The sequence below is a fragment of the Pezoporus occidentalis genome, unplaced genomic scaffold (genome assembly GCF_034315485.1).
Source record: "Pezoporus occidentalis ecotype Australia unplaced genomic scaffold, CSIRO_AGI_Poc_V1 ctg85, whole genome shotgun sequence".
NCBI lineage: Eukaryota > Metazoa > Chordata > Aves > Psittaciformes > Psittacidae > Pezoporus > Pezoporus occidentalis.
In genome coordinates, this window is record NW_026916212.1 from 2,657,397 (window position 1) to 2,679,646 (window position 22,250).

At 37.2% G+C, this 22,250-nt stretch overlaps 1 protein-coding gene across 1 annotated transcript in view; it reads left to right on the plus strand.

Moving 5' to 3' along the window:
- HCN1 (hyperpolarization activated cyclic nucleotide gated potassium channel 1) overlaps positions 1-22,250 on the plus strand; it is a 188,537-nt gene that overhangs the window by 160,394 nt on the left and 5,893 nt on the right. Inside the window, exon 6 of the mRNA XM_062604286.1 lies at positions 7,467-7,707. Within this exon, the coding sequence (XP_062460270.1) occupies positions 7,467-7,707 (241 nt within the window). The remainder of the gene's footprint in view (positions 1-7,466; positions 7,708-22,250) is intronic.

A 22,250-nucleotide genomic window follows, 5' to 3' on the forward strand; every position in this document is an offset into this window, starting at 1 on the left:
TTGTCTCAGCTGGAAAACAAACTTAAGAGGCATAGAACACTTCAGAATATTGTGGAAGATGAAAGCTAGATTCCCTTTAAAAATACCCCAATTAAGGACTGGATGAACAGTCAGGTGAGTAGAAGGATAGATAGATAGCATCTTTATTTCTTTCTTGCCTTCCTTTGCTCTTATTTAATCTTCTAAATATAATGGAAGATCCTGAGAAGAGAAGCATGAGATGCACAGAACTGCTCTCCCTTAAGCTCCACTAAATCAATTGACAAGCTGGGGAAAAGATGGTTATACTTCATCAGACTGACTGTATCGGGGGTTTGGTTGAACCATATATACTCAAAAGGATTATTCTATCCGCATTTGAATTTGATGCAATAATAATTCTGAACATAAAAAATGTATATAAGGAGTCAAATAGAAAATTCTAATCAAGGAGGGAATGATAGAAAAGTATGCAGAAAGCCAACATTTAATCAGTGAAGCCAAGAAAATATAATTGGTCAAATCTATATCCCTTCTGCTTGCAAATGCATAAAAAAGATTGCTTACTCTTAGAAGACAGAAATACTAGCTACCATATGCTGTCTTTAAGGCTGACTTGTTTTAAAGTGAGTTGAACAGAGCTAGACAGAAAAACATCAAAACCTGCTTCAACTCAGTCCTGGTATAACACAAGCAGGGGATTTCATTTATCATTTAGCTGGAAAGCCTGTTTATTTCTTGCTTCCATTTACCTACCTAAGCATATCTGACAGCTGGCTTGAAAATTTTATTCATGTGGGCAACCTGTATGCAGGTATGGTGGATGTGTTGAGAACCTGAGGGCATTGAAAATGAAGATACACAAGCTGGCCACTGGTTTTCAAGGCAACTGAGATCATGAGGACTGTCTTTGCCTCAGAGAATTTTTTCAAAGTTCTTTCAGGTTTTGTACATTTGTAGGTCAAACAGTAGGTTACCTTGGATCAGAGCATTCTTGAAGTTTAAAATATATGTAGGATCATAGACTGATAGAATGGTTTGGGTTGGAAGGGACGTTAAGGATCATCCAGTTCCAATCCCCCTGCCATGTGCAGGGGCACCTTCCAAGTTGCTCAAAGCTCCGTTCAGCCTGGCCTTGGGCACTGCCAGGGATGGGGGAGCCACAACTTCTCTAGGCAACCTGCTGCAGTGTCTCACTACCGTCATCGTGAAGAACTCCTTACTAATATCTAATATAAATATACCCTCTTTCAGTCTGAAGCCATTCCCCCTTAATCAAGTAATCGATCAATGTTAAAATTGATCAATGTAATTAAAAATGGAAAATCATGGAAATCCCATTCAAATAGAAAAATGTACATAGTCATATTTGCTTATATGAAAGTCTCTGAGCAAAATTAATTTTAAACCCATACACTCTGTATAGATGATTAAAAAAAACTGTGTCAAAGCAACTTTAACATTTTCAGGTGCACCAGAAATGAAAGTATTGCATTTTGTTGCCCTGTGTAAGTTTTCTGGCATTTAGCAAGTTGTGAGATAATGATGTACTCATCCCCTCAGTGGGGTACTAATCCTAGTCTTCCTGATTGCCTGCTGTCATAAAACCTATGAGAATATCAGTGAGATGCCTCCTTTTTCAAAAGTTGACTATAATTGACCAATGAGTTAAAAAATCATAGGAAATCATGACCACATACAGAATATGACTCCATAAAACCCAATTTAAGTAATCTGTTAGTACCTCCCCAAATCTCTTAATATCATTATTTTTCCTATAGTTCTCTCTTAATCACTTGCTCAGTAATTTTTCTTCCATGAATTATTTCTAAGAGTAAATATGGCTTTATCAGTAAAGTGATGTCTTACTTCCAGTGGCAGGAAATCAAGACTGATTTAGTTTCTTATCCTTTAAAAACAAAGTGAAAAGGAGGGACACAGAGAAAAAAAAAGTGCTGTGTTAAAGTTATGCACTGTATTTTTACACTAGTATGTAGAACTGACCTAATGAAACTAAGCTGGTTTTCAGTGTAGTCATAAACAGACTTTTGTGGCCTAAAAGCCACATAGTACACAGAAGTGGTAACTTCAGTAGCTCAACTGGATTAGTGAGAAAAAGGAAAGAGCCTTTGAGGCATACAGAATTTTTTAAGAACTTTGTCTGCTTGTTTCTAGCAACAGCATTTTCCAGTCAGTCTAACTAAAAGCACTATCTCTGTTTAAAAATCTTCTCCTGGGGTAAAGTCCCTAAAAACTCTTACAAGGTGCCACCAGAGAAGTTGGCCACCGGTGTGCACTGGGTCACAGTTAGGACAGCCTTGCAGCTGTCTCTGTAAATGTGACATCTTCAGATGCCTCAGAAAAGTCATCCAGAAGTACTGAACCCATGCAAAGTGATAATGTACGATGCTTTAACATCAGTTTGAAAAAATTGCCAGGAAGGCCAAGGTGAGTAATAAAACCAGTACACTATAAAGAAGCAGGAGCCAGTGTAATTGCCTGACCAGTCTCTTATATAAAGCAGACCATTGCACCTCGATGTAGTTCCTCTGTAAGAGAGACCAGTAGCTGAACTTGATCAACATTTACTTCATGTAGTTCTGAATCACTCTTGCCCTTTAACCACTTCAACTATATAATACACTCCTAATCCTTTCCTCAAGCTTCACTTGGTATTTTCTTTTTGCAGAGGTGAGACAAAATCATTGTTATTTCATTTAATCAAGATATCATGTCATATGGACTTCATAATTTGGTTCCATTCTGGCTCCAAAGAATTAAATCAAGAAAATATAAGTGATTTTTCTTTGCACAAAATGGCAACCTTAATTTGGCAATTTGTTCTTTTATTACCCTTTTTTTAAAGCACAGAACTATTTCTCCTACTACTTTGAGTTACATAAAATGCATTCATAATCTTTAGTTTTTTTCTCCCCAAGATGATATTTAAAGTAATACACAAGAATCTGAAATTGGAGCACTGCCTGTGATTAAGACTCAGGGAAATGTGTTTTACTTGCTCTGAATGATCTCATATTTAAATAAAAGAACACTTTAAGGAAAAATTAAGCATTTAAAAATGACACATTTCTTTGTCCCTCAGTAATTTTCCACCTGCTAATGTCTTAAATGGGAAAGTTTGTACTTTGGCATAAACTTTCACATAAAACTAATCAACAAAATGAATGCATTTCTAGGACTGAAACAGGAGATTTAGGTGAGATATAAAGAAGTTCTTTATTGTGAGTGTGGTGAGGCACTTGAACAGGCTGCCCAAGGATGTTGTACATGCTCCATTCCAGGAATTACTAAAAGCCAGGTTGGACAGTGCCTTGGGCAACATGGTCTAGTGGAAGGTGTCACTGCCCATGGTAGGGGTTTGCAACTAGATGATCTTAAAATCTTTTTCAACCCTAACTATTCTATGATTCTGTCTTATAATGGCAGAAATTACCATGTCTGGGTGATTTGTAGCTATGTTGGTACCTGCAAGAGGCAACCCAGGCTGAGCAGGTAACTTGTGTGCATACATGTATATATGCAGGTAGAGATTATCTATTGAGACAGAAAGGTGAGCAGAAGATGGAGCCATATCAAGACATGAGGTTGCAAGGATGAGAACTTGATATGAGAACTTAGTGAGAAAGTCCTGCAACAAGGGGGGTGTTTTATTGGGATTCCCAAGATGAGATGAATTTTTTTTCAGTTGGGCTGGACTGGCTCTGGGCAGAGGCATCATGCAGGTCTGAATTTTCCCCTCTATCTATATCATGCTGTCATATGATGCTGTTATGATATGTTACTGATCATTTGTCTGCTTTTATTCCGATTTCCCTTTTGTTTACTTCATCTGCCTTATTTCTCAGCTTTCACTCCAGATATTTTGTATTCCAGTGCTCTTACTTTTTCAGGAATTCCAGTTTCTCAATCTGTTTTTAAAGTCCACCTTCCTACCTTCTTTTTTCCCTTTCTTTTTGGTCTTTATGTTTTTGTTTTTCTCCCATTCTCTCTTAATACTATTCCAAATAGATCTATTTTATTCTTTCTTTTTGATCGTTACTGGAGTTGAACTTTCCACTTTCACAGCTTTTTTCTGCTTCCCACCAGCTCCTATATAATTTCCAGTCAATTTTTGCTTTCATGGTAATTTCCTTTCTCTGCCTGCTGGGCAAGCAAGAAAAGCTATTTACTGTCAGAAACAGAAAACAAGCAGCAAGTCTACTGCAAAGTCCCTGAGCTAGGCTAGACAACTAATAGTTATTGCCACCTTTTCTGCATCAGCCAAGGCTGCAGTAAGGCAGTCTCATACGGAGCCCAGGATGTAATTTGGAGCTCCTCACATGGTGCCACCATACTGCGAGCAGTGGGAGTAAACAACTTCCCCTTGGAAGAGAGGTGGTGGTTGAAGCTTTGCTGAGAAATGGAGTACTTACATGAGAAGAAAAACTGACTTTTTCTCATCCCTTAGAAAGACAGCTAGAATCTGTTTCTAATATTTATTCCCTTATACAGAATATACTTGAAGGGGCAGCCAAGGATTGCTCCTTTTGACTTAATGATTTAGCAGTATTCACTGATCTTGAATGCCAGTGACAGCTATCTGGTACCTACCTTGAAGCAATTTTTCAATGTCTTTTTACAAGCAAAACTAACTTCGGGGGGAGGGGTGAGTGTTTAAGCTCTGATTCTGATGTCACGTGTGTAGATAGTGTTATCCCATAGTGTTGCACTGGTAGCATCAATGTCTTTGCCTTCACTGAATGGGAGTGTTAGCCAGACTGCTCTTCCTTTCCATAAGCAGGGAGTCTCCTAGTCATTGCAAAAACCAGTGGTCTTTTCCTCACGTCTTTTCTGTTTCTACTTCTGCCATGTATTCCTGCACATCTCAAGCTTCATGCAACCATAACGAAGTCTGCTTTTGGCTGCAGGTCTGTCTCCTGTCTTAATCCAGCCCATTTATGCTTAGCCATGAAGACCATACATGATGCAGTGTTTCAGGCATACCAGAATGCTCATAACAAGGGGAAATTAGGGCAGTCAGAGGGGATGAGGGAGAGTGAGTCAGTATAGTGAAGTGTGATGGGCAGAGAGGGTTGTTCTATTTCCATCATTTATAGATAATTCTTAGGTAAAATGTTCTTGGTGGAATCATATCCCCACTGAAATCAACGGGAGTTTAGTGACTGACTTCAAAAATGTAGCATCTTACTCTTCAAATCACTCTATCTTTAGCCCCAAAATTTTAGAATTAATTCTGCATTGTTATAATTATATAAAATTATATATTTTATATCTCCTTGTCTCATTCCAGAGAAAAAAAAAAAGAGGAGGGGAAATCTTATATGCAGTTTATCTAAGTATGTAGAGATGATGATATTGAGGCCAGGGTTAATGAGAATAGCTGTATTGTCCTTTGTTAAGTTTCTGCTTAAAGACACTTCTGTTTCCACCTTGCCATTACATACTTTCTTGTGGAATTGTAAGAAGCTATTATAAGTCTAACCTAGAGTAGCACTAGTAATTTTGCCCTGTTTTTTTCTCTCTTTAATGGAAAATAAGACATTGCTGGAGATAACAGCTTTCTGCTTCCCAGGTACCTGGTGAGATGTTGTATTCCACATTATTTTTTACCAATTCTGCTTCTATGCTCTGTTTCTATGCTCCCAAATCATGCCCATGCTTCTTGATTGCCTCATTAACCAATTGCTTCCCTTCAAAGAGAGATTCACATCTCATTCCCAGATGCAAGGGGACTGATTTGAAGAACCCATTATGGTTTTGTTGCTTGTACTGTGAATTAGCTGAACTTCCCCATCATAGCCAATGACACCAAGCTGTGTGTTGTGATCAACGTGCTGGAGGGAAAGGATGCCATCCAGAGGGACCTGGACAGGCTTGAGAGTTGGGCCACTGCAAGGAAGTTCAACAAGGCCAAGTGCACATTCCTGCACTTTGGTCAGGGCAATCCCAAGTACAAATACAGGCTTGCCAGAGAATTGATTGAGAGCAGCCCTAAGGGGAACAACTTGAAGGTGTTGGTTGACATCCCTGGAAGTGTTCAAAGCCAGGCTGGATGGGGCTTTGAGCAATCTATGTCTAATGGAAAGTGTCCCTGCCTGTGGCAGGAGGTTGGTACGGGATAAGCTTTAAGATCCCTTCGAAACTTAACCATTATATGATTCTATGTCTGCAAGTGGGGTAATACATGGTGGGGGTGGAGAAGAAGAAAGGAATTCATCTGAACTGTGGACAAGTATATCTGAGGTTGCTGCTCAGAGATCTGGCTGCATGGGATTTTTGAGATATCTGAGACAGCAGATGCATGGGAGTTGAAAAAGCGACTTCCAGCAGGAATGCAGTGTGCCTCTGTCAAAGGAGGAACTGTTAAGTGGGCTGTCTCCTTTACATCAATCACAAAGCCTTGGCTTAGTGTAAGAAATACTTGGGATACTCTACTGACAATGAAATTACATTTAATTTTGCAAAACAGTTGGGTGATTGCTTGTATTTTTCTTTTATTTGCTCTGTGTCCATTTATATACAGATGATCATATATAAGTTCTTGCTGTCATGTTTGGCTTCCTAACTCAGTAGATACTACTTGCCTGAGCCTCTCTCCATGTGTAATACTGATTAGTCTCAGCTCTTCAATATATTGTTAAATCTCTGTGGCAATTGACCATGTTAATTTTCCTAAGACAAAGTAAGGTCTGCAAGAATGAGCTTGAAACTTTCAGAAACTGTTATTTTTTATTATTATTTAAACCAAGTATGATATTAATAGCTTTTTGGTACTAATATGTTCACGTCTATGTGCTTATAGTTGGCTCTGTAAATATAAGTATTCTTTGTGGGAGGTGCCCTTAAGGCCTATAGCAGTCTTAGTAAAATAACAGGGCTTTCTTCATATGAGGGTCTGCTGTATATGCATGTTTCTGAAGGGCAGGAATGTACGCCTCTGTGTTTATAAAACAAGTTAAATTCTGGGAAGGAAGTTTTCCTGTTGATTTCTGCTAGTACTGCAGCTAACTGTAATGTACATTTTATTACCATTGCAGTTGTGATCAGAAGGATGTTGCTGGTGTAATATTTGAAAACATAGGGTTTTCATAACTTCATCACTTAATACAGTTATTGCAACAGATAATTATGTTCTCAGGCACTGTAATTCCTATTTAATTTTTATCTTTCTGTCATGTTTTTCCCATTAAATTCAAAGGGGAAAAATAAATAATAAAAAAAAATTGCCTAGATACAACAACCTTTCACCTCAGAAATACAAATCAGACTGTTGTTTCAATCACCTCACTACCGACAGATGATAACATAATGAAAAGATAAAATAATCAGGCACAAAACCACAGAAAAGTCCAGTATGAGCTAAAGAACTTCTTTGTGAAGAAAGCAGAACGTGGTTTTTTTCAATGCCCATCATATTCTGTATATTTGCTGACCATTTTTTTTTAATATGTTGCTTTCCCATTTAGGAGATTGTCAACTTCAACTGTCGGAAGCTGGTTGCTACAATGCCTCTTTTTGCTAATGCAGACCCAAATTTTGTGACTGCCATGCTAAGCAAACTGAGATTTGAGGTGTTCCAACCTGGAGATTATATTATCCGAGAAGGGGCTGTGGGTAAAAAGATGTATTTCATTCAGCACGGTGTTGCTGGTGTCATCACCAAATCCAACAAAGAGCTGAAGCTGACAGATGGCTCTTACTTTGGAGGTGAGTAGGAAAAAATGAATGCTAACAGGGGAGTGAATGCACTGGAATAAAACATGTTTTGATACTAGACACATGGAGACATCAGTGTAAGTCTGCTGACTGCTGTCTGTTGCCTAAACAATTCCAACTGCAGCAAAGTGTGCACAAAATATTTCCAAGTAAGATGTTCAGTCTGCTTACTGTTGTGAGGCTAGCTGTTAAAGATGCAGAGTGACCTTCCTGAGTTTTGAACTAACTTTGCCTTAAGAGCTTTGTTAATACAGTATTTAAATAAACATATGATAATTTGCATAATACTTTTATGGGTATTTCAAGATAAAATAAACAGGATTCATCTGCTTTGAAAAGGGAATACAATTTTTGAGTCATAAAGTACTTCTAAAAGGTAAAAGTCACCGTAAGATTACAAAAATAGGCAGTGGATAAAAGACCATTATTTATGTCAGATATTTTGGTATTCATGAATGTTTCAAGCTGATACTAGTGCTTTTTCACTGAATTTTAGCATGCAGCAATGTTCATACTTCCAGTATAGTATGAGAAGCTGGACTACCTATCTAACTAGACAGATCTGTAACAGATGTATGTTAACAAAAAACAGACATGAATTTTAATCCAAATTAAATTGATCCTGTAAAACTAATGAAAATTAGTTTGTTTAGATTATGGCATCTGAATATTTCTATTTGGATGAAAACAGTCTCGTTTTTTGCATAAAATAATTGAAAGGCATGAAAGTGTTGTTCCTTGTGACTGTAAATTGTCTTTGTGCAATAGGATAGGTGTCTGCGTCTGTGAACAGAATAAGGATGGTTTCCAGAAGCTGGTTGAACATTTGTGTGTACTGCTGCTGCCCATGACAGTTCCAGTTAGTTAGTCATTGTATTAATTTTCTGTTGTATCCCATGAATCATCCCAGAACTACATCGAAAACCTGTCAGAAAATGATCAATTGAAAACCTAATCAGTAACATTTAGCTGGTATACAGAAGTGGGAAGCTTACAAAAATGAACTGGGTTCATGTCTGAATTGGGCTGTAGAGTTACTTAACTAATCCCATTTTAGAATAATACGCTAAAGCAACCCCTCCTGATCTGGCCAGCAGGCCTTGTCATTCTGCAGTAGCCTCTGCAAGGTGATTTGTACCAGTATTTGCAGAAGCACTACGGTAAAGAAGTCTTGTGCTTATCCCACGGGCTTAAACTGTAGATGCTGAAGACAGGAGATTAAGGAGAAAGAAAAGGTAAAGTGCTGAGGATGAAGAAACAGAGCAACCTTGGTCTTGGTCTTGTCTATGCTTAGCAGTGCCCCGGTTTATGAAAATGATTTTGCAAGAGCCTGCAAGCTGAATCTGACCATAATACTCCTCTGAACCAGCATAGGATCAGAGGAGATTGCACATGAAAGTATTTTACATAACTGTCAGCCTGTTGTTGCAGTGCAAGTGACTGCTTAGCTCATCCTGTTCATTCGCTACCCTTCTAACAGGAATGCACACAAAAAATAAGCTATTTGTAACACCAAGACACCACAGGAACTTATTACACTGCATACCAAAGCAGTTTTGCTCATCCAGACTGCAGCTGGGATGAAACATGGGGTGCAAAAATGGGGTCAGATGCGTCCAAAGCATGACAGCTGCTGGGGTAAAAAGGAAATAATAGCTGCTGCTGGATGTAGCCCGGAGAGGTGAGTTAGGGCCAGGTAAAGAAGGGCAAGTACACAGTGACAGAGAACCTGAGAAAGTAAGTGCCCTAAGATGGAAGCGGTGTGATTCAGATATGTTTTAACAAAATATTACATAGCATTGTGTATTCCCAGAAAGGAATTCAGAATTCAGACCCTGGAGAAAAAAAACAAAACCTGTTTGACTGAAGCTGAGAAGAGAGGAAGCTAGCTGCACATCAGATAACTGTGAATTGAAAATGCTTGGTTTGTCAAAGCATAGAAAAAAGATTTCTAATATTCTCATCTCTCTAGAGAAGACAGTCCACTCCTGAAATGTGTATCAGAGTCTGAGTAAAGCTTCCTGACACAAAAAGTGTCGTACAGTGGTAAAATAAACTGCAAGAGTAAGTTGGTGTTCAGATCCTAAATTTGAATAAATATACCCCTGTTTTGCCTAATGGAGACATACGGAATCTGAGACTGATGTACTGATTAAGAAGCTGCAACTTATAATTTCAACTGTATAGCTCCTGGGTCTGACACAATAAATCAGTATCAACACTTACACCCTTACAAGCAGACATAAGTTGGAGGAATGTGCCATACCTAAACTGACAGAAAGTTTCTGGTCCCAGCTCAGAGGAGCTAACTGTTGGATGTCAGGTATGTCCTAGAGCTGAGTCTCCCAGGGGCCCTGGCTGTGGGGAGGTTTGGGAGGAGTCCCTTGAGAGGCAGGCTTGCCTCCAGAGCTCCTGGAGGGTTTGACCAACATCCTTCCTTGAACATGGAAAACATTGATTAAATTTAGAATATGTAAATTGTTTCGGTATTGTCAACATTGTATTAGTAGAAAACTTATGATACCAAGAAGTTGTTGGAGAACTGGCAATTAGTGTGAAAGCTAAGATGTAAGAAGAACCAAATCAGTGCCAGCAGTATTTGGGAGAGGCTTGAATAGAGACTTTTGGGAAAATGAGAGTGTGGAAAACCAGAAGTTGCAGTAATAAAGGAAATATCTGGAGGGTGGAAGACTGAGATACTGTTAAACACTTAAATTCTCTTGCCTGATCTTTGTTCTTAATTAGAAAACAGGCTTCCCTATGGATCTGAGTGTTATAAATCTCACATGAAGCTAGAAAAGCCTTATGATTGCTTGGAAATTCTTCTCAAAAAGAACGTGTTTGGGTAACCATTAATGGAATGGATTAATCAGACTACACCTCTGCTTTACATTTTCTGTTGATTTTTGAGGGAGGTACAGAGTAGTGACTCTAAAGAGCCATCCATAGACGTGGACTTAATTAATTGTCTGCCTCTTTCCTTGTATGTGCTCACTGGTTTCTCTTTTCTGGAGAGAAGATAGGAGGAAAGACTATGTGCAGGACGGTAGCCACAGAGATCTTGTGGATTGTTCATTGGTATTCCTATGGCGAGAGCCCCTTAACCTTCATGTGTATTCGTAAATCTAATCTTTTTGAACTTTGTGTGCAGCAGCATTACTTAACCCTGCAGCATGTAGGATGCTTATTTTCATCCTATACATTTTTTTCAGAGTACTGATTGAAGGATTTTATCATCCTGTGTATCTACTCCAACTGCTAGTATGAATTTGAAAGTCATTTCTGGTGCTATGCTTTTCCCTAAGCTGTGTGCCCCCTACCCTCTCCCCCATTCCCTCTTCGACGGAATAAACAAAATGTTTAAGGAAGCACATGAGCAATACTGCCCAGTCTATGCTCCCTCAAATCTGCAGTCAGCATACTAAAAAACACTATCTGCAACTATTAGATGCTAAATATGTTCAGAGAGAAGTGTAAATATGTTCAGGCAAGATTGACTCTGTTCTTTCAAAACTTTCAGTAATGACCACAGGGGAAATGTTTTGCAGAGAGTGCCATAAATTATGTTTTGAACAGACATGTATCGGTGGAAGGAATGTTTCAGAAAGATTCGGGACAATCCATTTTCTTTGCCTTTTATTGGCATTTAAAGAAAACAGTAACTTTTTATTGCTGTACCTTAAAATTCCTGCCTTCACATAGTGTGCTTGTTTGAGATTTTACAAAAAGGACAGGAATTGGGCCATGAAGAATACATGAAGACAATTTTCACTATATTGCACAGTTATATAGTAATTTCTGCATAAGTTAAATTATGTAAACCACAGCAGTGGAGAATTCCAGGATTTTAATACTCTATAGCTGCTTTAATTGGATTCTCCAGGACTGTGTATTGTTGTTTTCTGAGGAAATGCAGCAATACTCTTTTTTTTTGTAAATTTCTATGGATTTTTTTTTAATGTCTTTCTTCACTTTTTCCCCTCTGTTTTATAAAATGCATCCCTATTCCTTCGGAGTGAGATTACTGCTACTTACAGCAAAGCAGTAAACGCATCTTTTCTCTTTACAAATAAAAGAGAAACTTCTCCCAGTGAGACATTTTTCATATGAGGGGAAACAAGGTTGCTCTTAATGGAAATGATGACCTTCTCTCCTCCTAGCTGCTTCTGTAGGGAGAGTAAAATGCGAATGAAGAAGGTCAAGAAAGAGTGGATGATCAGCACTTTGTTAACACGTAGCACACAACAATAGGGAGTGAGATGGAGGTGAATAGAGAAGAGAGTGTGGGCGAAAGTCGGGTTGTGAGTGGTGCAAAGAAGTATGAGACAGAGGAACTGTGAGTGCAGGGACATGGACATGAGATGGATGGGAAAGAGAAGAAAATCTAAGGGCTTAGAGCATGTCGAAACCTTCAGAAGCTGGAAAAGAGTGGGAAGGTGCTTACACCTATCACTTCTGAACAGCAAGTAGGAAAGCCTGACTGCACATGTGTTTGCAGCTAAGCAAACTTGAGATGAACACACTTGAATTTCAGCCTTTCTGGGAGGGAGAATAAGAATCAGGAGGCAGGGGAAAATGTAAACAATTGTATTTTGAGGATGTTGTGCTGGCTAAATTATTTAAATTTTTGTCATCTTTTTCAGTGTTGTGAGGATCTGCAGTTTACAGCACTGGAAAGGTAGTCTTGGTTAAGTACGAGGTGATTGTATTAGAAATTACTCCACAGCTTCTTGTTATAGGAAGAACTACTGAGCAGACTGCGTATTAGCTCTTCACTAGACACATAAAATTGGCAAAATGCAAAGATTTTTAACTCTTCTACAGCTGAAGCACAAGAATGAACCTTTTGCGTATAAAGAAGTATGAGGCTTTATAGAGCATAAATAATAATGTATCTAATGAGCTGTAACACTAATCTAATTACATTATATTAATGTATATTGATATAAACTGGTGTAATACCACTGCTGTAAGGCAATTCTGGTTTTTGCTGTGCAAATGATACGAGAATTACTCCATATTAAGGATGTTAGTGATTAAAAATTTCTTATGATGAGTTACAACAAACATCCAGGAGTGCACTAAACCAAAGATCTGGCTCTGCAATTTCTTTTTCCCTTATGGAAGAGCCTTTTACTCCCTGACACCTTGTGACCCTCCACTCTGTGCGTATCTCTAGCCCCAGCCCCAGTCTGCTGGTGTTTGTGCATACTCCACTACAAACTGCAAGCTTTTGCTTGGGAACAACAAAGAGCAACTTTTTGCCATTTTATAACTTCCCTAAGAATGTTACCCCCACAAACATTAAAGTCAAAGTTGTCCCAGAGCTACTGCCAGAGCACGTTTATGAGCAGGAGATGGTTTTGTGATGACCTGTTTCCCTCCAGCTGCCAGCCATGTGGAGTGAGATGAAGTACTCTGTGCATACAGTCCTGATACAGCTAAGCATGTGCAGAACTGCCTTTGTGCTTGATTGGTGTGTCAGAGTGAGGCTGACATGCCTACAGAGTGAAAAAGAAAGGAATAAAACCAGCAGTACCCAAACTGTAAGGCTCAGCACAGCTTTTTAAAAAGAGGATTCTGGGAACACGTTCAGGACTCTGCTGTTAGTTACTTCATTAGCTTGCTTTCTGGTGGACAGAGGACTGGTTGTTCACTGTGGTCTCATCCTACTCTTGCTGTAGTCACTGGCAAAATTCCTCTCAACCTCAAAGGATACAAGATAAGACTTGTCTCCCTGCTATCTTTTCGTTTCTCCATCTGTTTTCCCACCTGTGTTTACACAAGCTTTCCTTCATTCAGCAACCTAGGCGTATGTTCCAGGAAATTTAACCCCTTGCTTTTGGTTTTAAATGATACTGTGTGAGAGTTGAAGGAAATCCAAACTGAGTGAGTAGGAAGTGTAGGTATGTTTTTATGAATCGGGTCTGGGGACCCTGTGAAAGTTTCATTGTATTTGCAGTGGGAGGGAGTTTCCTAGTTCCAGTAGGTAAGTGTGCAGTAATCTATGGTAACCAGTCTGTCGTGTGTCCACTGCAGCTACCCCTCAACACTGACTTCTCTGCTTTTTTCCCTCTTTGAGAAACCCAGTGGTATCATGCCACTTGGAGTCATTCAATAAGCCAACTTGTAGACTGACTAAAACTAATATTGCTTTATTTTTTTTTTTCTATGAGCTTTCAGGTATGTTGAACATGAAATAGCACATGATTTTTTTTAAAACTCTTTTTATGATAATATGTATGAGAGTTGCTGTATGTAGATATGAAAACATGATGGTCTACCTCATACATTATAATAAGAGACAAAAACATGTTACATTTTACTTAATCGAAGGTAGATATCACTGTGTTGCATATCATCATTCATCTAGAAAATTTATATGTATATCAGATTCTCATCCCCATCTTCCCAGAAGAGGTCCCAGAGAAATATTATAGCATCTTTTCTTTTTTGGTTTATTTTTTATAACAAGTAGTTTATGGAATACTGTAGATTTTTAAATGTTCATTTCATTTAAATTATTTAATACTGTTTTAATACTTATCTTTCCACACTTGCAATTCTGATAAATTGTGTTTTGCATTTGCTTCAGCTTGTAGAAGACCAATTAGATAGAATTACTTTGACCTACCTATTATTTATGGAGCTTTTCCCCCTTTCGGTACAGCAACTGTCAGTATATTTTAGACCAGTGCAGTGGAAAATAATACCATGGGAAATGTTGAGTCACATTAGATTATATTTTGCCTCTTACTTTTTTCTGGGTACACTTTAGGTACCTTCTTTTGATAGATGACTTTTAAAGATTTTCAATATAATGCTTATTATAATACAAGAAAATTATGTTAAAGGGCCTGACTGCACACTGCCTTGCACCTAGACAGTATGATACGACATACTGGTTTACATTTTGCAAAAATACTGCATATGGCTCCTTCTTATTCAACATAAAGGTGAATTAAGTTTCTCAGTATTTATACTACAATACAAATAATTAATTATAAGTAGCCTCTCTAAGGTGTGTTTATTCACATCCTTAATATGGCAAGTACACAATTAAATACTTTAAGGGAGCAGGATCTCCAAATCGTCATACCAGCTCTTTCATAGAATACTCTTCAAGTAAACAATATAGAACATTTTTCTAAAAGCGTTGTCTGCAAGATGCCCTAAAAATTAAATGTTTTTTTGGCATAGACTAGTCTGCCATTTTGAGGATAAATTTTGTTATGGTATGACATAGTTTCTTGTTCTGCATTGTGTTGTTATTTTGACACAATACATAGAAAATACTATGCACTCAGAAGACCTTGTTATTAAGACATAAACCTATTTTTAATCTAAGAGATTTTTTGAGAAGATAATTTACTCTGTAATACTAAAAGGTAGAAAATGTGTTTGGATTTAGGAGTTTTATTAATTAGCAAATACAAATATGAATTTAACTATTAACAATACTAGTAATAATTTGTGCTATCTAAATAACATAGTCTTAAAACCAAATTATAATTCCACCTCTGCAAATTCATGAAGAATATTATAAATTTTTAATTTACACTTGATACAAAAAAGGGCTAGACACAAGCAAAATATCCCGTTGGCATAGACTGGATATCTGAGGTGGCCAACAGAGATAAACCAGAAGATGACTTGCAAGTACCTTCAATTTTACACAGTAGAATTTAAACTAAATATTTGAGTTTAGCTTAAATATTTAATCTAAATATTTAATTCAGAACTGACAGTCTCTCATCATTTGTTTAATAATTTAATGGGAAAAAAAATGAAGTGCAATATTTTTACCGTCCACTTAAATTCAAGTTGAATAGTTTAATTTGTAACTGTTATTGTTTGCCAAACTCAAGACGACAGGAGCATAACACTGAATACATAAGGAAACAGGTGGCTTTTTTTCGGTAGGTAATAGGCATCCATCTGAACAAAGGTAGACATAAATTTATTACACAAAATCACTTTTGGCCTCTGACCCAGTCAGTGTGAAAGCTAAATCGCTACTTAGGCACCTTATCTTAGAATGTAAGCTTAAATCAGTAAGCATGTTATCACACTGTATTTTGTTGAGTTGCTATCAAGTAGAATGTTAAGCCTTATTCAAGGAAATGGGCTGATACAAACAAGAATTATTTCAAGAAACAGGCTTCTCCTAAGTAGGTGCCATAAAAGACAACTTTTGGGCAAAGTAAAAAAAAGGAGCACACTTTCAGTTCAGGCTTGTTGACAAGCCCCAAGTAAATATGAACATTTTCTAAAATAAGTATTCCTCTATACATCCTCTGAAAGTTTGGGTCAATTAAAGTTAGGCAATTCTTTCCAGAAGAATAATTTTTACCCCAGGAAGTTGGTGCTATGTCCAATGAAATAAATGGCACTCTCTGCCAAATAAAAATCCTGTTGGGGGGAAAAAAAAAAAAAAGAACCTCTCTAATTAGGCCGCTTACTGTACCTAACGTTTCTCATATATATAAAATGGTTAAGCAAATGAAGGCTGGGAAGGGAGACCTTTAGAGAGTAATGGAAAGAAATAAAGAACCAATCATCTTTCATCTGCATTTTAGATCAGGAAAATGGTTATAAAATGCATATCATGGATGCCTGCCTCCAGCTGCTCCTAACCCACCTGTTTTGAAGGTTCCTTATTGTCTCAGAATGGTTTTGGAGATGAACCTTCCTTGTGTCCCAAGAATAACAATCTTGGGACTCGCAAAGTGACTGGTAAAATACTGTTTGTGGTGCTGATATTCCTTATAATCTACTTTTTTTTTCCTGTTTTCTGCCTCAGAAAGTCTAAGCCCTCTATTTTTATTAGTGGCTATTATACTTTACCAAGATGTCATCCTCAGACATAGAAGAAGATACTCTTTTCAGACCCCATTGCATTCTCTTCTTTCAGATATATGACATTTTATATATGTGATGTCTTCATGATGAAGAAGTATTCTCAGCCGGTAAGACTGCTAGCAAGCAGGGACAGATATTTGCAAACAAGAATCATGTTCCTAAATTGCAGTGAGAGGACATTTCCACAAGTCAGTCAGCACGTGTCTCTAGCTTACTGAATGAAATAAATTTTTGAATTTTTAATTGCTATATTAATAGAAGTGTAATTCACATCTTTCTACTCTTTTTCTGTATAAAAAAAAAATTGACAATTTCAGCCCTGCTGGTTATGGCACTTTTTCTGCTTCTTTCATTTGTTCTGTTAAATAAAGTAAAATAAATAACATCCTGAGAACTTATGTGGCAGGGTCTTCAGAGACAAAATACTCAAATTACTATGAGTAGACAATAAAAATGTGAAATAAACTAAACTATTGCAGGTTAGTTTATTTTTTTTTTTTTAATATGATGACTACATAAGGGCATCATATGTTGCAAGTAGGGAAATTTAAATTAAGTTTAGGTAAATAGTTTAAAAAAAGTGACAGGAGACTGAAACTGAGGTATTAAGGAACTTGGTTTGGACCCTTAATTGTAATTGGCCATTTTCACTCTCTCTTCAAAACAGTAACTACACAGCATTGTATCCAGGCGTCCTTCATGAACCCTCTCTCCAGCTGATCAACACATATATGTGAAAGCAACTTTACAGCAATTGTTTGTGGCATTTTTTTAAAAGCTGAGGCCATGCAGGCAGTATTTGCTATTGCCCACTCTGACAAACTTGTCTTTTCTGCAATTCCATATTTAGTGTCAATAACATGGGAAAAGGTATAAGGCTTGTGTAGCTTTCTTCTGGACAGTCCAGATTACAAACCTGTTAAAAGGCAATAATTGTCTCTGTTTTCCTTCCTCCTTCTGTTCTTTCCTTTGCTGCAGGAATGCTTCTCTTGAGCAGTGACTATATTTTAAGTTTCCTTAAATATAGAACTGCTGAACTCAAACAATGTTACCTGAGCCTTTTCATTTCCATCCATTCCATAGATATGGATTTGGGAGATACCACTTCCTTCCTGCCTCCCTCCCCTCACCTCCCCACAGTCATGACTAATGTAAATGTAAATACTGGTTATTGGTTTGCAAAACAACTGCAAAATAAAGTCTGCATAGGTATTTGGTATAGCTTTTTTGTTGTCTTTTTTTTTTTAGAGAGTAGATTACTGAAACACATTTAATTTGTGTTAGCTACATTCTGGCTAATCTTAAGACCTGGTGCTAGTCATTTTAGTTCCTGTAACAAAAAGCAGCATATCCCTGGGTTCTCTATTTTGTGCACTAGCAATAATATATTGAAAAATAAAAAAGAATACAGTTTAAAAAAATAGGAAAAAAAAAAAAATGTGTTTGATGCTTTCCAGAGTTTAGTGAAGAAAAAGGAGACAGAAATGCAGAAGTATGTGTTAAAGCAATAACATTTTTATCGTATGAAACAGCTTCTCCATGTTTGCTCTATGAGAGAGTCAACATGAAGTGGGAAGTTGATCCATTTCCAAAAGAATGGGGTGAGCAGAAGCTTACTGATTTAATTTCTTAAGGTTTATGTAGTCCTTTCCTATGAATCTTATTGCCTGTTCTAAAGCTGAGAGCAGAGTGCCCCAAGCTGAATATCTCTTCCTGTGACTGGCACTCCAAGAAAGTGCCCATTAGCTTGTTCTTGTGCAGTGGACAACTTAAGCAGCATGAAGTAAGTAAAAAACTGTTTATCTCTGCACTATGCAAAGAGTTGCTGTTACAAAGAATTATGTTAGCAACTTGCTCTGAAGACTTATAAGATGGGTAGATGGAAAGAGTTTTTTGTACATCTAAGTTTTGTCTATAATTGTTTAGGAACTCGTTATTCCCTATAAAATAAACACTGTTCTAATCCACTGTCCTGTTCTCATAAAGCATTACCAAATATGTTAGACCAACTGATCCAAGCCTTTGAATTGCTTTGATTTTCCATCTTCTGCTGCTGAAAGTAGCCAAATGGTCTTAATAACTCTTTGGCTGTTTGCACAGCAATGTATATGCCTGCTACAAGATGAAACAAGTTTCCTGCTGAGGCACTGAGGCAATAGTCAGCTGTCCTTAGCTGGAAGGACACTTCATTAGATCCTGTGATGTTAAATCTGAGAGATGATGGGAAACCTGATGCAGCATTGGAAGGGGACAGAGCACTTAATAAACTGCTGTTTATTTTCACTTGATTTTAGTACGCAGAGCACTGTATGGCTAGAATACTCTTTGTTTATTCATTACTACAAAAAATTAATTCCTGCACCTAGTAAAATGAACTTTTGCTTTCATTCTGGTCTTCGTGCCCTTGCAAACAAAGTTTTGCAAATGATAATAATTCAGTGTATTAATTTTCTACATGCTACCATATACTATCCTAAGCTAAGAAATACGTCATGGAGACAGAACCGGTTTGGTGTTCTTTAATGAACCACCTAACTACAGGTCTAATAACTGTTTCTTTTATCAACACGGTTTGTCTATTGGTGGACATTTTGTCTGCAAGGCGACTTTATACTGATGTTTGAGTAATTTCATCTGGAGTATAATTTATATCGAAAATTAACTGATGGTTAATGGACAGCAGTACTGTCAGATAAACAGTACTTCTTCCCAGAGTGAAAAAAAGAGTTGTTCCTGGGTCTGTATAAAGTGGGAACATAAACTGGGAAATTATTGCTAGGGCAGCCAGTCCTGGGAAGACTAAAAAAACAATGCATCACAAATGGTGCTAGAAGTGAACCACTCCCACATCCCAAGCAGTTATTTTTTTGAAGAAAGAAATGTTTAGGAATCACATCACAACAGGAGAGGGGAAAATTATCACCTACAATGGCTTATCAATACAGTCAACAAGAATGATGAACCTGATCTCAGTTGAAACTAAGACTGTGGCTATTATAAAAGTCCTTCTAATCCTTATTGTTTATAGGTTATCCTATAGGTTGTCATTCACCTTAATCTTTTTAATGTCATTCAGGTTTTCCTGAAATCAGTCTTTCTAGTACTGTCTTTCAGGTATGTAGAATTTCCTCTCTAGAGTGTTCTGTCACAATCTGTCTGTCCCCCAGTTTAGAATACACAGATACTGGGAAGCTTTTTTAGAAGTTTATGGTGTTCGAAAAACTGAACCTGATGCTATTCCTGAAATACTGCTATAGAATCACAGAATCATAGAATTATTTAGGTTGGAAAAGACCTTTAAAATCACTGAGTCCAAGAGTTAAGACTGCCAAGACCACCACTAAACCATGTCCCATGTATGTGTGCGACTGATATATTGGTGTTCAGGTTTGATTATTATAATCAATAACCTTCAGAACAGGATTAGCTTTAAACTTTCATCACTGTGCTTTTTAGTCAATGCCTTGGCCGCAGAAAATACATTATATTTGAGGCCTTTTCCATGTTCTTTTGAGCGCTGCATTGTTCTATGGGAAAGATCTGGTGCTAGCAGAACACAGATAGTAATTTTCACAGATAAAGTAACTACATTTGTATTAAATATGAACTTTAAGAACAAATGAATGTTTTTAGCATCATCAAGTGCTTTTAAATAGCCATTTTTCATTAGTGCAACTATAGATACTTGTTTCAGAATGTTCTAGGGAACAGTTGTCCAAAGAAATTAAATAAGTAAATTGAAACTTGAATTGAGTTGAATTGCAGGTTCATTAAGCCTAAGACAATTACTAATTAGAATTGAAGAAATTCTTTTGTTTGGAAAGAAAGATAGAAGTATTTGACACTTTGAAAGTGCCAGCATGAAGTCAATGCACCATGCCAACCACAGATGGGAATATTCAGATGGGAATATTAGTGAGTAATATGCTGCTGCCACTTTCTTTTTATGCTAATAGAGAACCTTGTTTGTCCAAGCTGTTGGAAAATAATCTGTGCCCTTTGTGTTTCACTGCAGACTCCTGTGCTATTGTTTGCATTTCACAGTCTGCTTAAATCAATTGAATGTCAAGGAGAGCATAATTGTTGAGGGCACCTAGTGTACTTGATGCCACTAGGACTCATTTTAAATATATGCAAATCTTTTCATTGCTTTCTTCTCTTCGTGAAATCGATTGTTTATTTACTCATAAAAAGAAAAAATGATTTATTTAAAAGAACATGAGTGTTTGACAGGGACATGTTTTGACATTATGTCTTCATCCTCTGGTCCAAGTAAATGAGATTTCATATATTATGTCTTAGTATGCTGGAGAGTTTATAGCTAATAGATGAAATTAGTTTAAGTGTGGAACACATACAGTTAAGAAGCACATCAGTCTCGTGGCCAGAGTATGCTATAGATACGTATAACAAGGCTATATAGATGATGTATCAGTGACTATATGTAATACAAGGTAATATAAGGTAATACAATACTATATGGAATGCAGTGTTTCTAATCAGTCAGGAAACATTGCTGGAAATGCATTACATGGGTATTCATCACATGGTATTTTTTTCTGCCAGAAGGCTGTAGTTCATCTTTTGAATGAGTCTATCCAACTGAGGCTAAGAACATGAAGTCTTCCCTGCTTTGTGAGCAGGCAGGCTCCACTATGGCACTCCCTGGTCAGTTTCTAGGCTCTATGAGGTCTGCCATATCTTTTCTGACCCTTCCTTTACTATAATATCCAAATAGAAGACTATTACGGTTATTACTTCCAAAAAAGTTCTTCAACTAGAAGTTGTGGGCTGACAGGGTTTGCAGAGTGCAATGTATAGTTTTCATTGATTCTTTTCTTCCATTCCCCTTATTTGACAAGAATAGAAGATGAAAGAAAAGAAAAAAAAATTTATATTTATTGCAGTAATATCCATGAATTCCGTGGTCTCATTGTTCTCTGATGAAATCTAACATTATCTCTTACAGTTTCTTCCCATAATGTTTCTTCTTGTTGAAGTAATCTAAAATGCAGTGTTCTAGATTAATAATGATGAAAACAGTAATTTCTCCTTTTTTTTCTTTTTTTTTTTTTTTCTTTCTTCTATAGTGGTTTGGATCCATAGTCAACATTTGTTTTGTTTTAGGCATGTGATATTTTTTAAACTCAAGTTTTTATTTGTTGAGTGTAGCAGAAGACACCTTCTTATGTGTGTAGTATTTGCAGCACTTTGAAGAAACCTGAAAATTAAGAGGTGATCATTAATCACACAGATTTTCCAGACAGTTATCTCTAAATTCAACCTTGTATTGTAAAACTTTATTCTGTGTGAGATCCAAAGAGTATCTTAGGAAATGGAGCAGGCATTGAATGCATTTAATTGCTCTCTTTGGGCAAAATGTCCTTCTTACTCTTGTAACCAAAATGCTGTGGGTTCAGTCAAAAGAAAAGGTGTCAATGTGAGCTAGGAAGGAAGAGGAAACGGCAGACTTACCTTTGACCTGACCGCTCCTTACAGGAAACTGTTACTATTTCATGCACATGAGGTTTTGTGAGGAACATTAAGTCAAGACTCTTACCATATGTGTTAGTCTCTAAATTCTTCCCAAAGCTGTTGGGGTTTAAGTACATTCCTTGCTAGTACTCTTCCCACATTAATTTACTTTGATTTACCCACTATTATTTAAGCAC